The 26,976-nt window shown below is 42.1% G+C and overlaps 1 protein-coding gene across 3 annotated transcripts in view; it reads right to left on the reverse strand.

Annotated features, from left to right (window-relative positions):
- Positions 1-26,976, reverse strand: part of PALM2AKAP2 (PALM2 and AKAP2 fusion) — a 307,655-nt gene that overhangs the window by 231,887 nt on the left and 48,792 nt on the right. For all 3 annotated transcript variants that reach the window (XM_045562526.1, XM_045562525.1, XM_045562528.1), the window contains exon 2: positions 7,852-7,932. In XM_045562526.1, coding sequence (XP_045418482.1) covers positions 7,852-7,932 — 81 coding nt within the window. The remainder of the gene's footprint in view (positions 1-7,851; positions 7,933-26,976) is intronic.

Here is a 26,976-nt window from a genome sequence, read left to right on the forward strand (position 1 = left end):
TTGATGGGGGCTTCTGGAAGGCAGGACAAAGACAGTCCCTAAAGTAAATCTGTTTATTCCTCTACTGGTCCACTCAGCTTTGGAAAACAAAACTAGAACAGAGCTTCTCAAACATAAAGATCACCAGGAGAGCTCGCTAAGACAAGGATTCCAGGGCCCCACCCACAGCAGGCAGGTAGGACCTGGGAATTTGAATTTTAACAAGCTCCCATGTGATGCTGTCATTGCTGTTGCTAGTGTGAGAGCCACAATTGGAGCAGTACTGCACAAGAACCTCTGACTACCAAATGCTTGGAGAATAAATGAGCTGTTTCGCTGGCTGGACAAACACAATGGTCTAAAATAGAACTCCTCATCCTCGTGCTCTCTTTCAGCACCCCCACCGCAGGAGCGGTGGCTCCCCCATCCCTTCTCTACCTGCTAGGAACTCTGCCAGTCCCTGAGACCCAGATCAGGAAGACAGGCAAGTCCCTACTCTCGCAGAGCCTTCATCCCAATAAACAAGGATGCAGGACAATTTCAGAGTACAATGCTGCCTGGGAGAAGGTAGGCAGGACAATGCATCAAAGAAGGACCGAGGGAGGACACTTTAGGCAGGAAAGGGCTCTCCAAGGACGTGAACATTTGAGCTGAGATCCCAGGGGCATTCCAGGCAGGGGGACTGGCCAATGTACTGGCCTGGAGGAAGGGACAGAGTTTGGTGTGTTTGTGGACCAGAAAAAAAGCCCAAGTGGCTGGACCCTAATGAGAGGCAGTGGGGAAGGAGGGCAGAAAAAGTTGAAGATAGAGAGGAAGACAGGGACTAGATTAGGCAGGATTCTGTAGCTTTATTAAGGAGTTTTCTGTCTGTTCTATGCTCAACAGGAAGAACAGCCTGTGAGGGGCAGGATTACGAAGCACAAGTGATGGGAGTCTATAGCATTGTTCACGTGACAGAGCATATTAGCTGGAAACAGCAAAAGCAGAGGGAACGGAAGGCATGGGGCATATCTCAGAGGTAGAATCAATGTCACTTGCCAATAGATTAGATGTGGGGGATGAGAAAAAGGGAAGGATTAAAGGCAACATATAGATATTGGTTTGAACAAAAGGGTGCATGGTGGTATCATTAATCAGAGACGGGAAGACCAGAGGAAGAACAAACGATAGAAAAGTAGAAAATCAAAACTCTAATTTTGGGCATGTTAAGCTTGGAAGGCTTCTAAATGAAAGTGACATCCGTGTAAGTGGCAATGTCAGGAAAGCAGTGGAACGCACAAGGGGCAATTGGGCTGGAGTCATCAATACATAAATGATCTTTGAAGCCATGGTACTGGGTGATGATGGTGACAGTGATGATAATTCTTATAGAACTCTTACTGCTTTACGTGATTTATAAATCCACTTAACTTTCACAGAAATCCCATGAGGTAGGAGCTAATATTAAGTAACTTGTCCATGGCCTCCAATGTAGTGAGGTGTGGCTGTGGGGTCTGAAGTCAGAACATGCACTCTAGCGTCCGGCCTCTGTGTAAGATCACCCGAGAATCCCCAAATAGGATTTACGAAGTCAGCAGTCACCGCTGATCTACTCCCTAACGTGGATGCCTGTTTTCCAGCCCCTCTCACAGCGGGTTCCATACTGATGCTCTCTCTTCCACACTCACCCCCGAGTCCCTGGCAGTCCGGGGCTGTATCTTTTATTCATCCACAGAGGCTGACATGTGAGGCTATAGGTGGTAATAAGTACGTGTCTAATGAATGAATTATCGAAAATCCATGCACACATACTGTAAAATCTTAGACTAGTAAAGCTAAAAAAGACCTCGGAGATTATCTAATTCAATCTACAGATTTTCATCTACAGAGCAGGGAACTGTGAAAAGAAAACCACTTTTTGAGGGGATCCAGGTAAACAGTGAGGGGTGTCTGGGGTCAGTGGTGGGGCAGAGTGGGAGATGGATCAGGACTGGTAGTAAGCCCCCAATTTTTTTCTGATCAGGCATTTGTTATTTTTATAAAGTCATATCTGGCAATCTTTTTACTTTCTTACATCTAAGTATGACGTCTGGCTTTGATGTCATACTTAGATAAGACTTCCTTACCCTTAGGCTATAAAAATATTCACCTGTGATTCCTTCTTATACTTTTATGATTTTTACTTTTTACTCCAAATGTTTCACTCACCTGTAATCTGGCTGAAGCTGATATTGGCTACATGAATGAATGGTGTCTGGAATATGGCTAAAATCAATTCTCTTACGGAAGATGGGTTAAATTCAGGGCAGGGCAATAGTTGTGTTTATGTTTTCAGTCATTCATCCATGTCCTTTCCCTCTTCCCCTTCCCCAATCCCTCACACCCTTTCCTTCCTCCTCTTTGACTCCCAATAAGACGTTGGTTTGGTTTTGAGATTTTGTTACATGATTCAGACTGCACAGGGAGAAGCTGCCACAAGACTTCTGATACAAGAAATTAAGTTTTAACTTTCACTAAAGTTCAAGTGAAGACCTGAAGGAAAGAAGGGATGAGATACAAAGTTCCTTTCCACTGTATTCTGTGCCTATCTGTTCAATATTTTACAATTTGAAATTGGCCTTTCACACATACTAATAACCAAGGAAAGTCTAAAATTAGTGCTAAAGGTTCAACATAGTGAAAGACACTGTAACATCTTTGTAGCAAGCCTCCTGATACCTTGGGGCTCTTCAGCAAATGACCTTGGTGGGTTGATAATAAATATTGCACAGGGTCACAATTCACTCTTTGATCGTTTTTTATTCAGTCTTCTTGAAAGAAAAGGCTGTGGTCTTTAAAATATAATGACAATTTTCATAGCTTGGGTTAGAAGACAACTTGAGTAAGGTTCCCTGCTCATGAATAAATAATTCAAAGGCAGTTTATGTATTGAAGATGTGGTATTAACGATTTGATTCTGACAGTGCTGACTCTGTCAGACAAATCTTTATAAATGTGACAGTCCCAAAGGAATTCATGTTGCAATACACACTTAGTGCCTACTCTGTGCTGGGACCTTGAATAGACCAATAAAATAGACAAATCTCTGGCAATTCAACCAAGGGGCAAAAGGAAATATTAAATTCTGTCTGTGCTGGTATAATATAGTAGTTGATTTATTTTTTTTTAAATTCACATGATCACAAGTCACATTATAAAAACAATAAAAATAAATAATTGTTTTCCATGAAATAAAAAGCCAAGACAATTTTTCAAAAGAAGAATAATGATAACTCTTGCTTTATGAAATATTATGATATATTAAAAAGCTATGGGGATGAAATAAGAATGGTACTGGCACAGGAATGGACAGACTAATGGAATAAAAAGAATCTACAAATGATAGACTCGAGTATAAGTGAGAATTATGTATGTGATAAAGAAGACATTTGAGTCAGTGAGGGAAGGGATGAATTAATCAATAAATCATATTGAGACAAGTGGCTCAGCATTAACAAAAAGTAAAGTTATATCCCTAACTTCATACCTTATAGGAAAATAAATTCTAGATGGATTAATACTATTGAAGTATAAGGAACATCACTGGTAAGTATTTGAGATGGGGAGGTTCTTTCCAAGGATGACATCAAATTCAGTAATCTCAAAGTAAAAGCATGCTAGATGTGATTTCATAAAAAACAATATAAAATTTGTATGGGAATTTAAAAAACCCGTATATAAAAATCAAAAAAGAGATAAAAGTTAATGTAATTTGGATACTGATATCAATATAATTTCACGTTACCCCCAGGTTGTTAAGCCCTGTGAATAAGGGTTACATGTCTTAATCTATAGGAATATATAGGAAGAAAAAGTACAGAAGGATATACCCCCATATGAGTTCTATCTGGGTGGTGAGTATACAGTTGATATTTTTTTCTTTACATTTTCGTGTACTGTTAAATTTATTTTTTGTGATGATCATATATTCCTTCCTTTTATAGTCAGCAAAAGAATATTGCTATCAAAATTGCTTACTGGTTCTACTTATATTTCTTGAAAATTCTTACATCACAAATATTGGATACTAACTATAGCTAAGAATCTTGCAAAAAGAAATCTGAGTTTAATTTACCCACGACTTCAAAGTAACTTGAGGTTTCCTAATCACTGGGGTGTGGCAGGTAATATTTCAACATTTTATACTTTGGTCCTTCATTGTGTTATAGAATTTGCTTACAGTCCATATATAAGGCAACGATATGCCATTTTGTGGGTTAACTCCCTATATACTCCTAAATATTTCAATGAGCAAGTTTATTAAACAAATATGCCAGTCCTGAGACTATTGTCTTACATTCTATTTATTTCCTTTGGCCAGAGACCAGTGAATCTGTCTAAATAATTCATGTCATTGCCTAAGAATAAGTGTCCACAGACTATTTAATAAGACAATTATATAATTCTCATATGTGAGAATTATATCTTAAGATATGGAATATGAGAATTATATAAATAATATGAAAATTACATCTTAATAAATATGAAACCTAACTCCAATGTTTTCCCATTTACCTTTGCACTGAGAATATTTTTTTCCTTAGAAAGCATCTAGGATTTTGTAAATTAATGAAATAAATATTGATTACTGACATATTTCCTAATATTGAGAACTTCAAGGAATTTAATCACTGTGACATGTCTCCACACAATCTAAATTTTCTAGAGTCCATGAAAATACACTTAGAGTAAGAGAGACAGCAATGATGGTCATTGGCATCTCTCTAGACAAATTATTCAAAGGCAATATTCCTTTCAAAGAGCACAGTGTCTAGAAAGAACATGGTCTTTGAAAGCAGACAGCCCTGAGGCTCCACCTAGGCTCCCTCACGCTTATAGTCTTTATGTTCTTGGGCAAACTCCTTGACCCCATGAGTTCATTTCTATACCTGCAAGATGGGGAGGGTAACATCTAGCTTATGGACATTACTGAGGGTAAGTATGTAAAGCACGAGGCACACACTAGGCAGTCAAAGAAATAATGACTATTACTGAGGGCGGATGAGAAGATGACAAGCCTCCAGTGCTGCCGGGAGAAAGCTGGCAGCCTCTCGACCAAGAGAGGCTCACGGAGGAGGAAAACAGAACTTCAGTGAATTTACTTCCATCCAGGGGTGAGGCCACCAAACTGGAAAATGAATGATCCCACAGGGAAGAGGACTCACCCTGTTCAAGTTCAGTCAACAGCTCATTGATCTGAAGTGGAACATACTCCTTTGTCATGCCTGAAGAGACCATATCTCTCAATCAGGCACCTCCTTCTTTATGTTGAAATGACTCAATTATTTTAGGAAGGATGGACTCAAAACAAGAGAGGCAGAGTCATGAAGGAAGTTTCACCTGAGCCACAGTGAGGCCTAAGGACCTCCTCACTCTACCACTGACCCCACCTCATCAGCATGCAGAAACTCGGTACCTCACAGGGATGGAGGTCTCTCTGCAGGTAGTACCAGACAGACATTGCCACCTTTGGAATCTCTGAGCTTTCTTTTTCCTTTTTCTTTTTCTTTTTCTTCTTCTTTTTCTGGAGACAGAGTCTCACTCTGTTGCCCAGGCTAGAGTGCATTGGCGACATCATAGCTCACTGCAACCTCAAACTCCTGGGCTCAAGCAATCCTCCTGCCTCAGCCACCACCACAACCAGCTAATTTTGAGATGTCCTTTCTCAATGTCCAACGTTAACAATCCACCCTCATTTCGTCCACACAAGCCTTTCCCAGAGCAAGAAAAATACAATGCATTGGCTTCCACTTACTACGTTACAATCACCTCCAGAATTCCCCAGCACCCCTGCCCCCCAACCCCTGCAATAACAAGATAACCTTGGTGAAAGTAGGTTAAATAGCCAATCTCATCAACTGCCAGAGAATTTTACCAGGATAATCACAAAGAACTATCTGATTTCCTTGTTTCCAAGTTCCTGAAGGAAGTTCACTGCTTCCCCATGCAAAACGAACTAATTTTTACTGTTGTTTCTGTTGATTGAATGCATAGATGGATGGATGCGTGGGTGGATGAATGGATGGGCGGATGAAAAATGGATAGATGGAATATGAACAGAATATAGTAACACTGTGTTGGACATCAGCGATAAACAAGCCCTTGCTATCTTATGTGGCACCCAGAATGACAAGAGGGACAAAAACCCTTGATATTCTGACGTATGTTCTTAGCCTGATTTTGGATTCAAGGAATGCAAAAGTAAAGAATTATATCAACCTTAAAGAGATGAGAAGCTGTCTAGTCAAAAGCAGCCTCTAATTCATTCAGTCCTCTTATTTTAAAGTTCACCTTTAACCAAGAATTCACTGAGGTTTTAGTACATTTTGGTCTCCCACAAGTACTGTACTGAATTGATTGTACTCTGAGCCAGAGACCCAGCTGTGTCCAGGTTGACCTTGAACAATTCACTCAGTTCTATTAAGTGTTTTTAAGCCCTTTCTGTGCAAGAAGAGGATACTAATTTTAGCCCTCAATCCTCCCTCAGGAATGTAGTAAGGACAGAGCAACAGCATATGGGATATAGTGCAAGCTCCTATAAAAAGAGGTCTGTAAATGAATTTACAGGATGAACAGAAATTAGTAATATTCTCAGTATCATGCTGCTTTTCCTCCTTTTAAGCACATTTCTCTGCTTAAAGTTGATGGTGAGCTGATACACATGCTAAGCAGATAGAGGTCATGCTGCTATTTGAAATCAGTAACCAGCTTGCTGGTGAGTCTCATTTTGGGGATTCATTTAGCACAAATCTGTTTTCTAGAGAAGAACGAGAAATGCAACCATAAAGGTCCACCTTATTTAAAAACATCCAAGTAATCTATACCCAGAATCACCCCAAAAGTCAGTGCCACCTTCCCACTCAGCCCTCTGAGCAATGCAATTCTGTGCACACAATGTCACAGCAACATGAGATGAGCAGTGGAAGGTTTTCCTAAAAACAAAAACAAACAAACCAAAAACCCCCCAATAGCCCAGGAACAGTCATAGGCACACAGCAACTCCTTGCTGGCCACGGGAATGGAATGTGGTCACATTATTCTCTGGACAGGCAGAAAGCAACATTCTGCAACCAGTGGGATCCTTGTGACAGTGACAGAGCTTTCTGCTGGGCTATAATCAATTGCAAGGCTTAAGTGCATTATGTGTTTTTTCCCCAACATCCTCCAGTAAACTGCGAAGGCACGTTATGTTTTAAAGAAAAAATAAACAGCTCTCCCGCGTACGCACTCTCTCTCTTTTCCCCTCTCTTTTTAACATGGTGCAATGGAGACCCAACCAAGTCAAATCATATAAAAGCCATCTTTGACCAACTGCTTATTCTCACAGAACACTTTCAAAATTGCTAAGGTAGAAATAAAATAAATGAATAATCTGAAATACATGGCTGTATGCTTAGATCACACTGTTTTATCTCCCTTTTCTCCATATCAAGACAGAAAATGTTAATATTTTTAATGAAAAAAACCCCATTCTGTTAAATGTACCTTTTGGAGCCTCTGAGCAAACACACCCAGCACCTATGCACAGGAGAAAAGCCCTGGCACACAACCTCACCCGCCCTGTGGAGTATTCTCATCCAATTGCTATATATAGCCACCACATTTCACATGTACACACCCTCCACCCCGTCCACATGCACGCTGTAATCTCATGCTTGCAGAAATTGGAATGCTGTAACAATGCCCTGAATTGGAGAAATTCACAAGAAAAGCCAAGAGATGGTTTCCTGATTGAATGAAAAAGGCTGGTTCGGTTGGCGGCAGTGCCTTCACGGCAGGGCAGGCTCTGCCCGGCTCTCCGGAGTGTGATCTGCATGTCTAATAATGGAATGGGTTCCTGGGATCAGCGCTTACCTTGGAATGCTGCAGCAGAAGTATCTGCTCGTCAAGCTGTTGTCGCTTGCCTTCTATTTCTGTCTGCCTCTTTCTTTTTTCCTTGAAAATAAAGAGAGAGAGGCTATAAGAGTGGGTGGGTGTTGGCTCCAGAAATGTTAAGGCAGGAAGCAGAAGCAGCAGCAGCACACATCTGTATAGACACTTCCAGAGACACCGAGCACACACGCAGCGTCACCTGCCCCACCGTCTCTGGGTGTGTTGCAAGCAGCAGCAGTCTCCTAACATGTCTGCTGTGGGCTCAAAGAGTGGGAGAAATTCTCCTCACTCAGCTAGGCTGCAAAATTTAATCCAAAAGAATAGGCGGTTTCCATACACACACACACACACACACACACAGAGCCATGCTCTGTGCAGTTTTCATTTGGAGACAAAGAATAAAGATGTCTCAGTCCAAAAGACAGGTTATTACAAACTGCAAATGTGATAGAATAAAACAGTAGGAAATTCTAGGGTTATTCTTTTATCAAAATGATAATACATGAATAATGCGATGTAATTTCAAATTTTGTAGGACAAATCACACAGTTGGATATACCAAGCAATGCAAATGAGATGGGCGATCTTTGCTTCAACTAGCCTTGGTGCGGAGCATTGCATGTGGGTGGGGCTCACCGAGGTTATGGGAAATATGAAGTTTGTAATCTGTCTGCCTGGGTCCCACTCTCAGCCCTACCACTTGCTACCTGAGTGACCTCTGGCAAGTTCTTTCAGCTCTCTGAGTCTCAGTGCTCTCCCACATAAAGTGGAGATAATAATGGTACCCAGACCATACAGGGTGTGGATTAAATGAGTTGATGCATGTAAAGGGCCTATAACAGTGCCTGGCACACAGTAAGCACTAAATTAATGTTACTTGCTATTATTCTGATTGCCAAATGTTCATTTCTAGGTAATGCCTAGAAACTGGCTTTAAAGGGATGTATTATGCTTGCATTTCCATCATAACCTTTCCATTAGAGTGGACCCTTCATATTTTTCTTCTCCATACTTCTCCAGTGCAGACAATAAATACCACATGAATGTGATTCATGAGAACAGAAAAGCCTGCTCTTAGGATAGCTTCCTCAGTAATGTTTTGTTTCCAAAGTGTACAGAGCTAGTGTACGGAGACATTGACTGCACTGAATCATTTTCCTTCGCTCACATATGCAGGGAGAAACTTGTTAGACAAGACATAACGGCATTTTACAATGCAACAGCCAAATCCCAGAGAAGACAATAATGTAAAGCTTGGCTGCAGTGCTCTGTGTTAATGGAAGCATTTATTTAATGTAGTTACTACGTTTCTGCAGATGTGATTACACCACTACTATTCAAATCAATGCGATAATAATTTGTGTTATAACCAGGTTTTCTGTGCAAAGCCCAGACTTTAAGAAATATTAGCTCATAATCTTGAGCCACTAGAACGTAACCACCAAGTCAGGGATATAATCTCCCTGCCAAAATAAGACACATCAGTATTTTAGGAATTTACCATTCACCAAAGAACTCTAATCAATGGTGCATAATTGATGCTACTTGATCCCAGAATATGTCCAATAACATATGACAGTAGATGGGAAAAGACTATTCTACATTAGTACCTTTAGCACTCCATAGACTTTAACTGCTTAAACCTCACCTCTATCGGGACTACTGAAGGGGTTTCCTTACTAGTCTCCCTGCCTCCAAGGCTTGGCTTCTCCAAGTCACCCTCCACATTGCTGCCCAAGTGATATTCTCAAATGGAAATCTGATCACTTCCACCCCTTGCCTAAAACCCAGAATGTTTCCCCAGTGCCTAGTGCAAAGAGCAAGTTCTTCAGCCTGGCCAAGGAGGCTCCCATCTATCTCACAGCTTCTCACGTTTCAACTTCGGCAGCTACTTGCAGTCTCCCAATCTTCCAGGCTGGTTCATGTCTTCCTAGGTTTGCCCTTACTGCTTCCTCTAATAATAACGGATGTCCCTTGCTGCTTCATTTGGCAAAAACGTGTTCATCTTTGACAGCACAGTTTAAATATCAATGAAGATATAGTGAACACCTGTCCATTTTGATCTGTCCAGTCTTTTTTCCTTGGGGAACACATCTACCCTCACTGTAAATGGCTCTGGTGGAAATGCCAGTCATGGTCAGTCCCATATACCCCAGCACATCCCTGCCACTGGGACTTGCGTGTGAGCCAGGTTGGGCCAATCATACGACTTTATCTCTTTGCCACAGCTACCGATCCAAGGGATGGCTAAGTGAACCGAACAAGACCAATAAGAGACATTTCTAGGGACAGACACATGAATAACCTATCCCTAGGGTTAAGCTGAGACAATGTACTTCTGAGTGGCAATTTTCCCACGCCACGTGGAAGAAATGTATCTATATTGGAGAAAATGAGGCCAACACGCAGAAGGAAGCAGAGTTAAAAGACAGAGAAAAAAGGATCCTAATACATTGTTTGAGTCCCAGATCTAGTTACACATGAAGCCAGAGCCATCCCTGGGCTTCCTAACTTATATACACTAATAAGTCTCCCTTTTGCTTAAGCTAGTTTGTGTGATGTTTCTGTCACTTACGACTCAAAAAGTACTGACAAATATAGAAGCCTTTTCTCCTGCCTCCAAATAGACCCATCACTCCCTCCTTTCTCTCCCCTCTTTACTGGCTATGGATTTTTCTACATTAGTATCTTGAGTACATTAGCCCTTTCTACACTTAACTGTGCACACATCTTCTCCCTCTAACAAACTATGGGCTCCTCGAGGACAAGGATCTTGGCTGATGCATTTCTAAAGCCTGGAACATTGTGTGAAGAACACAAGTAATGGATGCCTGGTGAGTGTTTCTGAATGAACTATATATTGTGTTCTCCTCTGATTATATTTGTTTATCCACATCCTTCATTCAAATGAATTATGTATTTGCACTCATGACTTCAATGGCAGCAAAATATACTATTGAAAACTCATTAACCATCAGTCCATAAAACCAGAAGTGTCCTAATGCTGAAGACATTAACCCATATGGAATAGATCACTGTTGCTATGCATAGGAGAAAAGAGTTGAAAAACCTAATTCTGAGAAAGAACCATGGAAAGCTCATTGTGGGGAAAAAGGCTGGGGGAAGTAGAAATTCCACGGACAAGCATAATGAGCTGACAGTAGCAAACCATTCAGGGGGAATGTGCCTCAAGAGACATCTGGAATGAAGTGATCTCAATCCAGGAAGATCTCCAAATTCCTCCACTATCTGGGAGGCCTAGCAAGCCACTTTCATTATCTTTCTGTAAATGATATATTTTCCTGGCAAGTATTTTCTGGAAGTATTGCAATATTACGAACGCTGTAAACTATAAGTAGAGTAAGGGGCACCCATAGAGAATGAAACACACTTCTGTTCAAAGGTGGCTAATAAATAAGACGGGAAGATAGGTATTAAAGGTACCTGCAGTTAGGGAAGCCTATTTCCACCCTCTCCCCCCTTGCTGGCTGTGCTATAACCTGGGCATGCAGGGTGATGGCCAGAGAGAAGAGGGATGTCCCAGAAGAGTTTGTGAGAAACAGGAAGAGGGGAAGAGGCTGAGCAGGGAGTGCAGTCAGAAGCAGGGACATGGCAATTCCTTTTCTCCCCCGAAGCCTTATCCTGACTTGGGTGATATTTAGCATCCCAGGGCACAACAGTAGGAAGGAATAAGAAGACCTACTCAGGAGATCCCAGAATTTGGATAAGAGGGAGAAAAGAAACTATAATAAATTGTAAATGTTGCAATATTTATTCCTCCTATTGCTAGATGAAGAGAATCCTGCCTTGACTCCTTCCATGGAGAGCTAAAGGGAATTTTGTGCCCCTCATCCTCATATACACCTTGTAAGTGACTTTTTTACCAGCTGGTTCCTAGGCTTTTGTGATGAAGAATCAGAGAAAGAGGTTAAAGTACAAAAAAAAAAAAAAAAACTGCAAGAAACAGACTGCCCTAAATAGCTTGCACTTGGAAAGGGAATGGGGGAAGGTAGATAAGGGGAAAATTGAAGATCGAGAAAAAGAGAGAAGGAATAAAGAAGCAAAGAACTGAAAGGGCTTGAGAGAGTTTGAAGTTTAAGAGTTTAAAAGGGAGAGGCTGAGATACTAAGATCAGAAAATCAAGAAAAGAGACTCTTCAGGTATTTTACTGTGGCTTATGGAATGAATTGCCTTTGATGTTCTCCACAAGATTGCAGTAAGGATACTGGAATTACTGTTGCCAACTAGATTGCATTTCTTTGAATGTGACTTCATGCTAAAACTTGATAGCCAGGGTGCCCAGGTTTTACATAGGTTACACCAAGAAAAAGGTGACATGTTGAGAATTAAATTATGAAAAACCAACTTGCAAGCAGGGACCCAAAAAGCTTTTTCTATTAGGGAATCAGAATGTTGTCTCAGGCATAGTTGGGTTATAATTATCTATTTAGTGCTGCTGCAGAGTCGATGCTATTTATATATCCAAGGGGAAAAAGGCAGATGGTCTGTCTGAAGTCTGAGAATCTGAGGGATCAAGCATAAGAAAATCAAAGATGTGCCCACTTGGCTTTGTCCAATCACCCATCCACCTAACTATGAAAATTGAGTTCACTCAGCAGACACATCCCTAAGAGAAATCAGTTATCTTACCTCAATGTCACTAGATATTAAAACTCCCTCTCCTAGCTCCAAATTCAAGGTCAACAATCACGATCCTGATTATATTCAGGCTTCCCAAGGCATCAGCTGAATGGAGAGATGACACCTGTTAAGGCCCCTGAAATGTCCATCCACAGAAAAATGAATAAACTGGCACTTGGGTCTCCAGATGAGTGTACTGAAAACTAAGATGGGATGTGATTTTTCTGATCCTGCAAAACTAAGGAACAGAACTTGGAGCCAGTTTAAATGATAACCTTAAAAGGCGTGGTCAGAAGGACAAGAAAACTAGGTTTTCTACATTGTTCTGCCCAGCCACACACCCATTTAACCTTACAGCATCCCCATTTGAAGTGGAGAATTCTACGACTCTATTCATTCATCACTGCTTAGTTTTGACCAAGATTTCCATTTACGTAACTGATTATTTGGCCTTGAGCTTGCCATCTATTAGTAAAAGAGGGGACTGCCTGTTTTGTTTTGTTTGTTTACTGATACATAATATTTGTATATATTTATGGAGTACACGTAATATTTTGTTATACGCATAGGATGTGCAATGATCAAGTCAGGGTATTTAGGGTATCCATCATGTCATGTATTTATCATTTCTATGTGTTGGGAACATTTTTGGTCCTCTCTTCCAGCTATTTTGAAATATAAAATACATTGTTGTTGACTATAGTTTCCCGACTGTGCTATCAAGCATTAGCTCTTTTTTTTTAAAATTAATACTTGTACTTTAATAGCTGTATATGAACATTAGCTATTATTCCATTTAACTGTATGTTGTATCCATTAACCAATCTCTTTCATCCCCATCCTTCCCCACCTCTAGTAACTATCATTCTACTCTCTACCTTGATGTTTTGTTTTTAATGGAAATTATATAGTCAAGAGAAGAATTTTAAATAGAAAAAGAAGACATTGATTAATTCAAACTTCAATACTGGCTTTTGGAAGAGGTACTTTTAACACCTGAAACCTTAAGAAACATCATAGGGAGTTTAGATGCAATATTGTTATTAATTTCACTGAAAGGTTGATGTAACTGGTCTATTAGCGCCAAGTCAAATGCACAATATGGCAGAGTTTTTAGTTTGAGGACCCTTGTACATACTTTACAGTCCATGTGGATTACACCTTAAGAGTATTTTGTAAGGTCTGCCCCCAGTGTTATCTTGAAGTAATTATTTCAACACATAGCTGTACTTTTCCTTTCATGTCATAGCATCACATGCTTTGCTAGAAGTGCTTCCCTTTGGTCACCTCTGAAGACCAAGGAGGAGAGGGGTGTGATAAAGCTGTGATGAGAGTATAACAAGATCTGCTTCATGACATCATGTTGATAAGCCTATTGTAGTGAAAAAATCCAGCACTTTCTGTAAAGGTGGGTAGGCTGGTAGAGGACTCTGAGAAAGTTCCAAAAGCCAGGAATAACAGAATTAAATTCACCTGCAGAATGTCATTTCTATATCATCACCCTCAACATGTTGCATTATTCCCACCATGAAGCCACATGAGCACTGAACTAGGAGTCAGCAGACGAGGCGTCAGGTAGGGGCTCTGCTACTAACTCCCTGGGTGACTTAGACAAATCCCTTGTTGTCTGTGGGCCTTAGTCACTCACCTGTGAAGTGAGTAGTTGGACCGGCTTAGCTCTAAGGGTCTTCCCATCACTAACATTTCACAACGTTAAGAAGAGCAATGACTTCACATGTTCTAGACTGTCACATGTGCCCTTCCTCAGCTATAAAGTAATGCTAGCAAACATTTACATGTTGCTTACTGCGTGCCAGGCACTGTTCTGCATGATTAACATTTTTAATCTCGACAACAACCCAATGAGTTAGGTGCTATCATTATCCCCATTTTGCAGAGGAGAAAACTGAGGCACAGGGAGATAGGGTCACATGGCTAGTAAAATGTCAAACAGAATTGGAACAAAGTATGAAACATGGAAATGGAAATGCCTTAAGGTACTACTGAAGGGTTGAAATGAGTCACAGTAAAGATGGAACCGTGCACATCACTTGGTAGCGTGCAGGGACTCAATAAGTGAATGCTCTTTCTTGGTACCCAGCACCAAGTTTTTGGCTTAGAATTTTGTCTACACAACTGAAATTTACTCATGGAACCAAAATTCTGTTCTGTAGTGGTTGAACCTAACAATAACAGTGATGATGGCAGTAATGATAATAATAATAATGACAACTATCGTTGTTATGTGTCAGGCATTATGGTAAGGACTTCCCTTCAGCTTTTCACTTAATCCTCATAACACTTTGAGGTAGGTACCTTTACTATCCTCTTTTTTATGGATGAAACAACCAAAGCTTAGCTAGGGTGAATAAAGTGCTCAAGGTCATGAGCTCAGAAGTGGCCAAACTGGAGTAGAAACTTAGACAGACTGACTCCAGAGTGCTTTCCCATGAGCAGAGACATGTTGAGAGCTACTAACCTTTGCTTAGCTCTCAGAGTGAACTCCACTCAGGACACATGAGACACATTAGCTATCTTCACATTTATATGCCAAAAGCCTTACAGAGCATATGAGCTGTTGAAAACACAAAACATTCTGATGTCAAATCCCTCCACCTTCCAAGGAGGCTTCTTACAAAATCCATGGGCATTTCTCAATTCCAAACAAAAATAGGTCAAGTCGGAGTTGGAACCTTCAGCAATGCCTGGTGAACCAATATATTCATGTACTTCAATAGCTGTAGGAGACATTTGCAGGGGATTGAATGATTTAATAAAGAAAGCAAACGGGAAATATTTCTCTCCCATTTGAACTTTTCATCTCAAAAGGACCAATGCAGATGAAGCAGCAGCGGGGAAAGCTCTCAATTTATCAAGAATGGAGGAGACTCTCTAAATCTGGGATCCCTGGATATCAGAATATATTACCCTAAAACTAGAGGACAGGACGAGTAAGGGGCAGAGAGATCCACTAAGCTGGCAGGCCTGCCTTAGGAAGACGAGCCAGGCCTGGAGGGAATGTCTCAGGGCAGGAAGCAAGAGTGGACACCACACGGACCTCGCAGTAAGCAGCGATCCCATTGGCTTCTCGTGGTTCTCAGAGCAGCAAGCCACAGAGCAGGAGAGGGGCTGGGGCACAACTCAACATAGCTGTCGTAGTTGGAAATGCAAAACAAAATAGTGTGCACAAAAATAGAAAGAGAACACAATGTGCGGCATCCTGATGACAACAAGGGAACACAAACTCCAAGAAATTAGCATATTTCCCAGCAGAGACATACACGCCTTTTCTCACTTTGGCTAATCATGTTTTTGTTTGTTACTTGGATGTCAATATCTGGGGAATATTTCTGATATATATTCATTTTTTTAATATAGAAAAGTATAAAGAAGGAAATATCAATAGCCCATAATATTCCTTCCCAAATAGAGTAATCATTTAAAAACATAAGTAATAAATGTACAGGGTGAAAAAATTCCCACAATACATAAGGGAATAAAATGAACAGCTGACTCTCTCTTCACCTCATCCAGATGAGCTTGGTTCCTTTAGGCAACAATTGCTATTAGTTCTCTATGTATCCTATCAGAAAAAAAATGGATACACCAGCATGTTATATGTCGGAGTCTTTTATTCTTAACAGAAAACACCTACTCTCCAGCCTGTGTACTTCACTTAGTTATGTATCTTAGAGATTTTTCTATTTCAGCACATGGAGTCCCGGCACATTCTTTGTGACTACCGCATGGCACATCTGAATTTATTTTACCAGTCTGCTGCTAATAGATTATTTAGTGTTTCGTTTGCTATTATAAACAGGGCTGCAATGAATCTTCGACTACATACATCTTAGATGTACTTTTGTGGGTCTACCCATAGAGTCAATTTCTAGCAGAAGAACTGCTAAGTCAAAGATTTGAACATTTAAAACTCTAATAGGGATAAATTGCTCTCCAAAAACCATTTTCTCAGCATTTCAAATGATATAATTGTGAGCAGAAAATAAAACTCAACCAACTAATAAGAGTTTTGACAGTTTCCCCCCTTATTAACTATATCTTTAGGGCTCAAGGGGATTTTAAAGGAAAGGAAATATCTACCACTTTGTTAATAACTGCAGTGTTTTTTAAAACATACTTGGGTAATTTTTCCTTATCATAGACTATTACTCTGTCTTTTCAGGTTAAAAAAATGATAATTTTCTGCCTTATGAACAGAAATCTCTTATGACTTCATTGGTTTTCTAGGAGGACTCAAATCTGTACTTCTCTTCTTTACACTGTTAATGTCAGAATTATCACATAGTCAGGTTGTGCCCACTTGTCTGTAATGAAAGAGGGCTTATTCCTTCTGCTGTTGTTGTCCCCCATGGTTTAAAAGTAGAAAATTTTCCATCCATCAAAATAATTTCTAGATGGACACAGGCAATATAAAAAGTGAAAACATGAGAAAATAAAGTGACTTTCTTATTTTAGGATAGAAAAGGACTTTAAAAACATAAAGCATAGAAAGAACCCACAAAGTACAAAACTGATAAAACTTCATTACATAAAATTGAAAACTGGTTTTTATGGTACCAAATAAATATAACAACTTAAAGGCAAATGCCAACCTGGGAAAAATATTGGCAACATATATGTCAAAGGGCTAAGATCCTTATTAAATAAACAATTCTTACAAATCAATACGATTTGTAAAGAAAAATATAAACACTTCAAGAAAAAAGAACAAAACACTGGGAAAATGGTCAACATTTTTAATAACCAGAGAAATGCAAATTAGGCACTAAGATGCTATTTTCCACTTATGAAATGTTCTCTCTCCCTCCCCCTCAGCATATTTTAAAATATCATGTGTTCTGTGTTGGGAAAAAGACCCTCTCTTTAATCTCTGACAGAATTATAAATAAGAATTGTCTTTCTGGAAAGGTATTTCAAAAGTTTTTATTGGCTCTATCACAAAGAATTTGTCCAGAGAAGATTATCTTTGCAAAAGGATATTTCACAGAGATATGTGCAACACCAAAAACCAAAAATCAGACAGGAAATGATTGGTTAAATAACGTGGCATCTTACAAACTATCCAATGACTTCCTTTGTCACTTGGAATAAAATCAAGGCAAGGCCATCCATGATTCATTGGCCCCTCTCATCTGGCACCACGTCTTGTACCTCTCTGGTCCTCCTCACTCTCTGCTCCAGTGACACTGGCCTTCTTTTCATTCCTTAAACCTTACAAATTTGTCTCTACTCTAACTCTAGGGTCTTGGTGCTACTCTTCCTTCCACCTGGAAAGTTCTGCTCCCATTGTCACATGGCTGACTTGTTGTCACCTCCTCAGGGTGGCTTTCTTGGGTATCCAATCTTCTCCCACCCTCCACTGCCATATACTACTATTGTATTTTCTTCATGAGAACATGCCACCGCCTGAAATTTTCTTCTCCTTGTCTTTGTTTATGGTCTGTCGCTACCAATAAAATGCACACTCCATAAGAGCCAAGACTATGTCTGTCTCATTCATGGCTTATCCCTCTAGCCTAGAACCAAGCCTAACACAACCAAGCCTGCATAAGTATGTATTAATGAATGAATGAATTAAAAATGAATAAGTAAAACACAGTCTTTAAAAATCAATTCTTTTAGAAAACTGGCTATAGAATAGCATGCTCAGTATTATCTCATATTTGTAAAAATTAGATATGTATGTATATACATGCATATAAATGAATGCTCATGCTATAGCTCTATCTCTGGATGGATGCTAAATGCTAACAGAGGTTATATCTCGATGGTGGGATTTGGGGTGTTTACAACTTTGCTGTTTATATCTTTCTGTGTTCTCTAATATTTCTACAGGAATCCACCCTCTGAGGTAGGCTAACATGGAACATGTAATATATCAAGCTCAGATGAAACCACAGCCACCTGAACCACTTCTTATAAGCCCTGGTCCTCAACATCTTGTGAGTGGGGAAATGGAAGCCAAGAGGGCTATTCCTGAGAGGCTGGCAAAAGAATTCTTTGCATATTTTGTAGTTTAAACCTAAATTTTAAAAAAATATTTTCTAATTCAGAATCTCTGCTGGTGAAACTGTATCTGGAGCTCTTTCTCAAGGCTACTTCTTCCTGCCTTTCTCCTTACATGCATGTCTCCTCTTTGGTCACCACCACAGCCTAAGACGATGCCCCCAGGGTCAGGGAAGTCACTCTGAAGTCTGCTGATGGTGACCCTGGCGGTCCAGTGGGGAATGAGGGAAAGGTGTTGCTTCTCACTGGTCTGGCCTGTGGAAAGTCTCTGACAATAGCAAATTTCTAGCAAAGACACATTTCAGGATAAGGTGATTAAACTAGCAAGACTAAGATTGCTGATGATGTAGGGACAGCTCCCAGGGTCCTGCCATCACTGTGCACTTGGCTGAGCTCTCCCCCTTTAGTCCTAGAAGACAAAGGAACAGCCTCTCAGGGTTGTGTAAGTCAGTGAGGGCCCACCTTGGACATTCCAGTAGGAAGCTCCAGTTAAAGCAAGAATCAGCACTAAGTTCAGAAAAGTCAATTCCCAAATAACAGAGTTCAACTTTAGGTCAAGAACAAGCACAAAATAAAACTTAAAAAACTGCAATACCCATTGAAACTGGCTTTTTATTACTTGCTGGTGGTGGTACAATCTTTCTGGAGGATAATTTGGCAATAGTATGGAATAGCAAACACTTTCAAGCTTGCATGCCATTTGAACTAGAAATTTCACTCCTAAGAATTTATTCTAAGGGGCGAAATTGTGCCTGTGAGCAATGCTTTTGCTCAATGATATTTATGGCAGCATACATTTTAAAAAGGGAAAGAGTTACCTAAGCATTAAATCAAACATGTTTGGTTAAATAATATCTGCACAATTCTGCAGTCATTAAAAATGATGCTGGAAAAGAATAAACGAAATAGAAAAATAGTCTCAATGTAGTCAGTTTTTTTTTTTTTTTTTTTTTTTTTTTTTTTGAGATAGGGTCTCCCTCTGTCACGCAGGCTATAGTGCAGTGATGTCATCACAGCTCACTGCAACCTCAAGTCTCCTGAGTAGCTGGGACTTCAGGCGCCCACCACCACGCCTGGCTAATTCGTAAATTTTTGTAGAGATGGGGGTTTCACTATGTTGCCCAGGCTGGTTTCAAACTCCTGGCCTCAAGCAATCCTCCTGCCTCAGCCTCCCAGAGTGCTAGGATTACAGGTGTGAGCCACCGTGCCCAGCCTGTAGTCAGCTTAAAAAGCAAAGAGTATGTTCAGTGTAATCTCACTACTGGAAGAAAAAATAACAGGTATGGAAAAGAGCAGAAAGTTGTGCATTGAATTGTCAAAGGTATTGTCACTAGCAATGCGATTTGAGTTGGGAGGTGCTGACGATCACTGCTAAACAGCATGATTCTAATAATAACTGTGAAAAGGTATGGGGTGGGGAGCTTACAGGTACCAGGTACAGTTCTGAGTGCTTTACACAAATGACTACATCAGCCCTCATTGCAACCCTAGAAGCCAGCTTCTATAATCCCCACATAACAGATGAGGACATTAAGGCACAGTAACTTGCCCCAAGGTCCCCCAGTTACTAAGTGGCAGGACCAGAATTCAAACCTGGCAGTCTGGCTTCAGAGTTTGTGCTCATAACCACTTTGTTCTGCTTACTGATGGGGAACCAGGAGGGATTATGTTTTGACTTCAGTGGTTTCCATGTTGCCTCCTCATGGCTAATTCTGTTGATTGCCACCATGTATAGCAGCATTTTTAGGAAGTGAATGAAAACCATGCAGCTTTTTACCCACTAATAGAGGTGACCCAGTTAAAGTACTTAGTCCTTTAATTTCAGGATGCCAAAGTTAGCAAACTGGCAATGACTGACTACTTCGGAGATTTACTTGTCTTGATCTCCAGGGTCCAGGCCACTTACAAGTGGGTCAGAAGACAGCAGGGGAACTTCATTGACTAGTGTGATTGTCTCCATCACCACTGCCACCCTGGCTTTGACCCTGGTCATGATGGTGAGGTTCAGGAGAAGGGCACCACCGTCTTCATGCGAGCAGGTTGGTCTTTACCAATGACCAAGGGTGACAGCAGTCCTTCCATGTTCTTCATCCCTGCAGCATGTGACCCACTCTAGCCATCTCTAGAACTCCTGGGAAGTTCGTATCAGATTTTGGACTCTTCATCTCTGCTATCTAGTCTCCTGAACAACTTCCTTCCCTCAATCTGCCCATCAGTACTGCCCTGCTCAGAGCAAGCAGGACACCTTTGCATCCCTACTCTCTTCCCTCTCATTAGGAGCTGCTGCCCATTAGCCAGACATTCTCCAATTTTCTGCCAGTCTTTTTCCACATTCCAGTTCCAAGTTTAGGTGAGCAGGAATTTTCTGGCAAGGGTCTCCCATAGAGACTTCGGGCATGTTGATATTGGGTGGAAATTCCTTATAAAACTTAGCTTTATCATAGGGATCTCAAAGAGGGAGACTCTGTGTTTCTTTTTTCCCATCCTCCTCCTTGAATCCTCCTTGCTCCAGAGAAGAGGAGATGCTAATTTGATTGACAATACTGGAAAATCTCTTGTACATAGAGGAGGATCGGTCCCTGCTTCAAATGGACAAGCCCTTGAGGGTGGCTCTCCAGGTCTTCCTCTCCCACCTGTGCCACTGCAGCAGTGAGTCAACCCTAGTGCTTCTCCCACTTGGATCTTCTGTCCTCCCCCAGCAGCGGTAGTCAAATTCAGGCTTGGGTTTGTGGTGGTCAGGAAAGAAGACAGGCTTATCCAAGCCCAGATAACTAGAAATATGCCACGGGAGAGGCACAGACGGCAAGTGGGCAGTAGGAGTATGTGCTAAGTATGGCTTAGAAGAATGTGGCACTTTGCTTTCCTTTGCCATTACACCACATGTGTATGTCTCCCTTGGGGAACACTCCAGAGTTATGGCCACAGTCTGGGGCAAGATTCAAGACCTCTGGCTATTAATACTAAGCAAGTGGTGCCCTGATCTCATTATTTCTAACATCTGCCTTCTGATCTCATCCAGTTCTTTTTTTCTTTCTTTTGCGTTTTATTTATTTATTTTTATTTCAACATATTACAAGGGTACAAATGTTTAGGTTACAGATATTGCCTTTACCCGAACCGAGTCAGAGCTTCAAGCATGTCCATCTCCCAGATGGTGCACACTGCACCCATTAGGTGTGAATATACCCATCCTTCCTCTTCCCTCGACACTCGATGAATGTTACTACCATATGTGTACATTAGTGTTGATTAGTTAATACCAATTTGATGATGAGTACATGTAGTGCTTGTTTTTCCATTCTTGTGATACTTCACTTAGTAGAATGGGCTCCAGCTCCTTCCAGGGTAATACAAGAGGTGCTATACCACCACTGTTTTTTGTGGCTGAGTAGAACTCCCTGGTATATATGTACCACATTTTATTAATCCACTCATGTACTGATGGGCACTTGGGTTGTTTTCACATCTTTGCAATTGTGAATTGTGCTGCTATAAACAGTCTAGTGCAGATGTCTTTTTTACAGAATGTCTTTTTTTTTCGTTTGGGTACATGCCCAGTAATGGGATTGCTGGATAAAATCTCATCCAGTTCTTAACATGCATGAGCCAGTTTGAGGCCTCCATTCCCTGACCTCAATTCTTCCCACAATACTCAACCTGGAAGACCATTAAGGTCACCTGAGGAACATTAAAAAGCACCAAGTTCAGGCCCCACCTTGAGAGATTTTGATCTTATGGGTCTGGGCGCTCGAGGCGGTGTAAGCTACCAGGTAGTTTTAACGTCAGCCAAAGAGGAAAATCATTGCCGGGCATGCGGCAATCTCACAGTCCTGACTGATGGCATTTGCTACTGCTTAAGCTTGTTTCAACTCTTTCTTCCTCAGTCTGAAATAAGCCATTTGGTATATTTTGTTAGAAGCCTCAGCACTGGCTCAGCCACTTGTCTATTTTTGCAGTTAAATCCTTGCTTTCTTTGCTCTTCAAAGTCTGGGCTTCAGCCACAGATGAGACATTTTTGACATAAAGGCAGGCAGAGCTTGTCCCGAGCACGTAGCTCTCCAGGGTCTATGCTGCTTCCTTCTAGCAGTATTTCTCAACCTCACCAGCTGGCATCTGCTTTCTCCTTCTTTCCTGCGAGGCTCCTTTGTTATAGATTAGATTACTATTTTCCACCGAAGGACATGGGGGATAAACCAGGTCTAAAGGGACGAGGTGGGGGTTGGATCTAGAACCACAGAAAACACCACAAACACAGGTCAAACCGAATCAAGGCTTTGAACTAGGGTAAATGAGATTTGCCTCAAAAATTTGTTTAAGTGCCTCAATGCTAAATTAAATTCCAAAATTCAGAAGGGTGATATTTAAGAAAAAGTTCACCCCTGAAAATGGGTTTGTTCTATGCGACCTCCATGAATAACACCTGGTGGGAGCTGAGAAAGACCAAGAAAGGTGCCCTGAGCAAGCTTCGATCCTGCGAACACCTCCAAAGCCTCCCGGGGATCCCTGCTTGATCTCACCCGGGGGCTGACAACAACCCGAGAAAAGAGGAGCAAACCAATTCTCCTGAGGGCCTGTGATGCCCATGGGCCTCTCTGCACTGGCTCAGCCTGTTCTGGGACTTCCCATGATCTTACCAGCATTTGTTTCAGGCAACTTCCTGAGTAGGGGGCAGACTTAAAAACCAATCCTGATATTTCACAAAGGCCTAATGTAATGAAAAGTTTAAAAACGTAATGCAACAATGAGAAATCACAAACGTGGCAAATGGCAGGCTCCCCTCACCCCTACTAGCACGGCTTCCCACTTCCCCCATCGCTTTTGGTGATTTTGGCTTTTGACATGTGAAAGCCGACCAACGTGTGAAAGGAAAATGCCATCCAAGAAACAGACACAATTTATTAAGTGATGACAACAGTAATGGGGGAGGTGTCTATGTCTCTCTTCAGCTCCCCTGCCGGATGCCTTATGTTGAGGCTCATTTTGAGATGTTTGCCTCCCCCCAAAGTTATTGACTAAACGCCAGTGCGGAGCCCTCAGGCTCCCGGGCCTGCATTTGATCTTTGGAAAATTCCTGCCTTCGAGCAGAGGGCTGACAGCGCCATAAGTGATACCTAGGTATTGGGCATTACAAATCTTAGGAAATAAGGTATTTTGTGAAGGCTCTGAGCATTTGCACTCGTGCTCTCTCTCTCTGCCCCTCTCCCCCGCTCCACCCTCTCTTCTTCCCCTTTCTCTCTTCTACAGGGAGTCCATCCTCTTCACCTCTCCCCTCTAGTGTGGGCCTTGGCAAACTTGTCCTACCAAAGTTCACACAGTAAATATTTTAGGCTTTATAGTCTCTGTCACAACTACTCAAGTCTGTAGTTGAGTCAACTTGTTCTGTCCCCTTTTGTAGCGCAGAAGCAGCTGCAGACAATACGTAATTGTCTACAGACAACACATGGCCCAGGCTGCAGTTTTGTGCCCTGCCTTAGAGCACCGCGAACCAACTACTGCCCCTGGCTCTGCCACTGACCTATGCTCTGGCAGGCTGCAGGCTGGCCCACCGGTGTGGGTGTGTTGGAGGTAACAGTGGCACTGGGTGGGCACACATAGATAACTCACAGGGAAAGGAAACACGAGAAAAACAGTAGGTCTCACAAGTCCTGAGTGATAGCTACAAACGTCCTGCTCTGTCACTTGCAGTACAGGAAATGTCTTCCCAGAGCCACCACTGTCTGTGTTACCCACAACTGAGAGCAGGAGGGCTGGGTTCAAGGCCTAGCTCCACCAGCTAGCACTAGTGACTTTGGGCAAGTCACTGGATACTTCATGGCCTCAGTTTGCACATCTGTAAAAGGGGTTGAACAAAAATCTGCACCACCCTGCTCCCAGGGCTGATGAGGGGTTACAGGGGATTAAGAAGTGTCATCAGTAGCGGGGCCTTTCAGAGTGCGGATCAGTGACTCTCACAGGCAGGTGTGTGCTCGCGTGTGAGCCCACCCAACACATTCATTCAGATGCAGGCACAGGCTCAACTCAGCTGACATGTTTTATAGGAATGAGTTTATAAGCCAATGGAGGATAAAACAGGGAATTATAGGATGAGGGGAAAGGATTTTATAATTTCTAAAGCCATAATCCTGTCAATTTTTTTGTAAAGGCTTACTTACAAAAAGAATATAGGCTGCTGTTTATCCACAGGAGAGAAGTCATATGAAAGGCACCTACGTCCAGGTGGGGTGGGGTGCTCGCAAGCTGCATTCATTTCTATGGCTGCCAAAACAAATTACCACAAACTAGGTGGCTTAAAGCAACAAAAATTTATTTCCTCACAGTTCTGGAGGCCAGAAGTCCAAAACCAAGGTGTCAGCAGGGCCACACTCCCCTTGGGGGCTCTAGGGGACAATTCATTTGTTGCCTCTTCAAGCTTCTGGTGGCTGTTGGCATTCCTTGACTTGAGGCTCTAGTCTCTACCTAGTGATAGCCACATTGCCCCCTCCTGTTCTGTCTGTCAAATCTCCCTTGCATGTCTCCTAGAAGGACACTTGTCATTGCATTTAAGGCCCCCCTGGATAATCCAGAATGTTCTCTGCATCTCAAGATTTTTAACTTAATTACATCTACAAAAACCCTTCTTCCCAATAAGGCCACACCTACAGGTTCCAGGGACTTGACGTGGACACACCTGCTGGGGGGCCGTTTTTGGTCTACCACAAACAGGTGTTCCTGACACAGCCACCTCCCCACTCGCCACATTTCTGGTGGAACGGAATGCCACGTGCCTGGTTCAATCATCAACCATGGAGAGCTTGTGGAAAATGGAAATTGTTCAAATGATGAAATGCTGTCCTGGCCAACATTCAACCAGAACTATAAATCTGAAACACAAAAAAGCATGACCGATGCACACTGTGCCATTGGGCTGGTCACGGAGCTGCTACAGAAGAAAGGCCAAGGAACATTCTTGAACTGGTGCACTCCTTATTCCTAGAGGAAAGGAAGGAGCTAGGGAGGAGGTAGTGAGGGATTCTCACCGAGTGTTATATGCACCTGGAATTGTCCCATGTTATTCTGAGTCTCACAACACCATGCGGAAGGTTGCATGGTCCCTATTTTGCAGATGAAGAGACTAAGCCTCAGATGGGTTGAATGTCCAGCTCAGAGAGGGAGGAATCAATGATGCTGGTATATGCACTCAGCTCTAAGCCATGCTGTGTTTTTCCCAAAACAAATGCTTCAATGATACAGGGTGATGGGGCCTGGTGCCTTTTCCCTTCTAACACCTGCATCTTAGACCACAAAAACTTGGTGGGGACCAGTCAAGGGGGCTCGGGCAAGAATCACTATGGCCAGAGACTCCTTGTATGAGGTTGGCCCCTTACCAGGGTGGCTGCCCTATCCTTGGGGGCCGTGACACCATTCTGCTGCCTACTTTCCTACCTCTATAAACCCTAATCATGATGCCATGAGCTTCTTTCCTGGCCTGAGCCTGGGGACATTCCCCTCCCACCCTGGACTACGCTACCCCTCCAGTTTCTGTGCAGGACCTCAGAGGGATCAAGGGGACAGAGAGGAGCTGCTGTCCTGCCTGGCTGCCACATCTTCCTCCTGCCTCCTTCTCATTCCTCAGACCCCAAGTGAAAAGCCATCACCCTGATCCACCAGTCTAAAGGAATCATCCTGCCCCCCACATAGCCCTTTCTATGACGTCAATGTCATCCCTGTTTATTTTGTTCTTAGGTGCTTAATCACAATCTGAAATTATCTAGTTTATACGTTTACTGGTTTTTATCCATCCACTCTTCCTGAGTCTGGAGCTTCTCATCGTCCTGCACTATATCCTTCATGCCTAGAATGGTCTCTGGCGCATGGCAGACGCTCAGTAAATAAACGCATGGGTGAGTGAATACACACACACCCAGTAAGCCCTGTTTCCAGCAAGGGCACTGAGCCCAGCCAAGTTCTCCCCCTGGGGTTACAGATTAGGCTCCCACTGAGATCTCAGCACACATTATTTCTGTATCACGGAAAGCATTTAGATCAGCGGGGCTTTATTTCTCTCCCTGGGACTGCACGGAAAGGGCCGCCCAGGACAGACTGAACACGCAATTCCTCTGCTCACTGGGGGTCTCCGGCAATTACACCAAGGAACACTCTGATATTAGCACAGTCAAGCCCACAAATCCTAAGAAATCCCTGAATCTAGTTAACAGAACAATTTTTAGCAAGTCAAGCACTTTTGTGGCCACCTCAGAGAAGTGCCTTTACTCCAGCCTTAAGCCACTGCCCGGGAAACAGCCATTAGCTAAATGACAGTCAAAATAGTCCCTCAGTATTGACACAACACATCCTGAGAAACGAGGCAAAAGTGTGTGGCCAGCCTTTCAGATCAGTGACCCCAGGGAGCCCCTTTCATCTTTTCGGGAGGACGGAGAAAGGATAAAGCAGAGGGCTCCT

The sequence above is a fragment of the Lemur catta genome, chromosome 10 (assembly GCF_020740605.2).
Source record: "Lemur catta isolate mLemCat1 chromosome 10, mLemCat1.pri, whole genome shotgun sequence".
Taxonomy (NCBI): Eukaryota; Metazoa; Chordata; class Mammalia; order Primates; family Lemuridae; genus Lemur; species Lemur catta.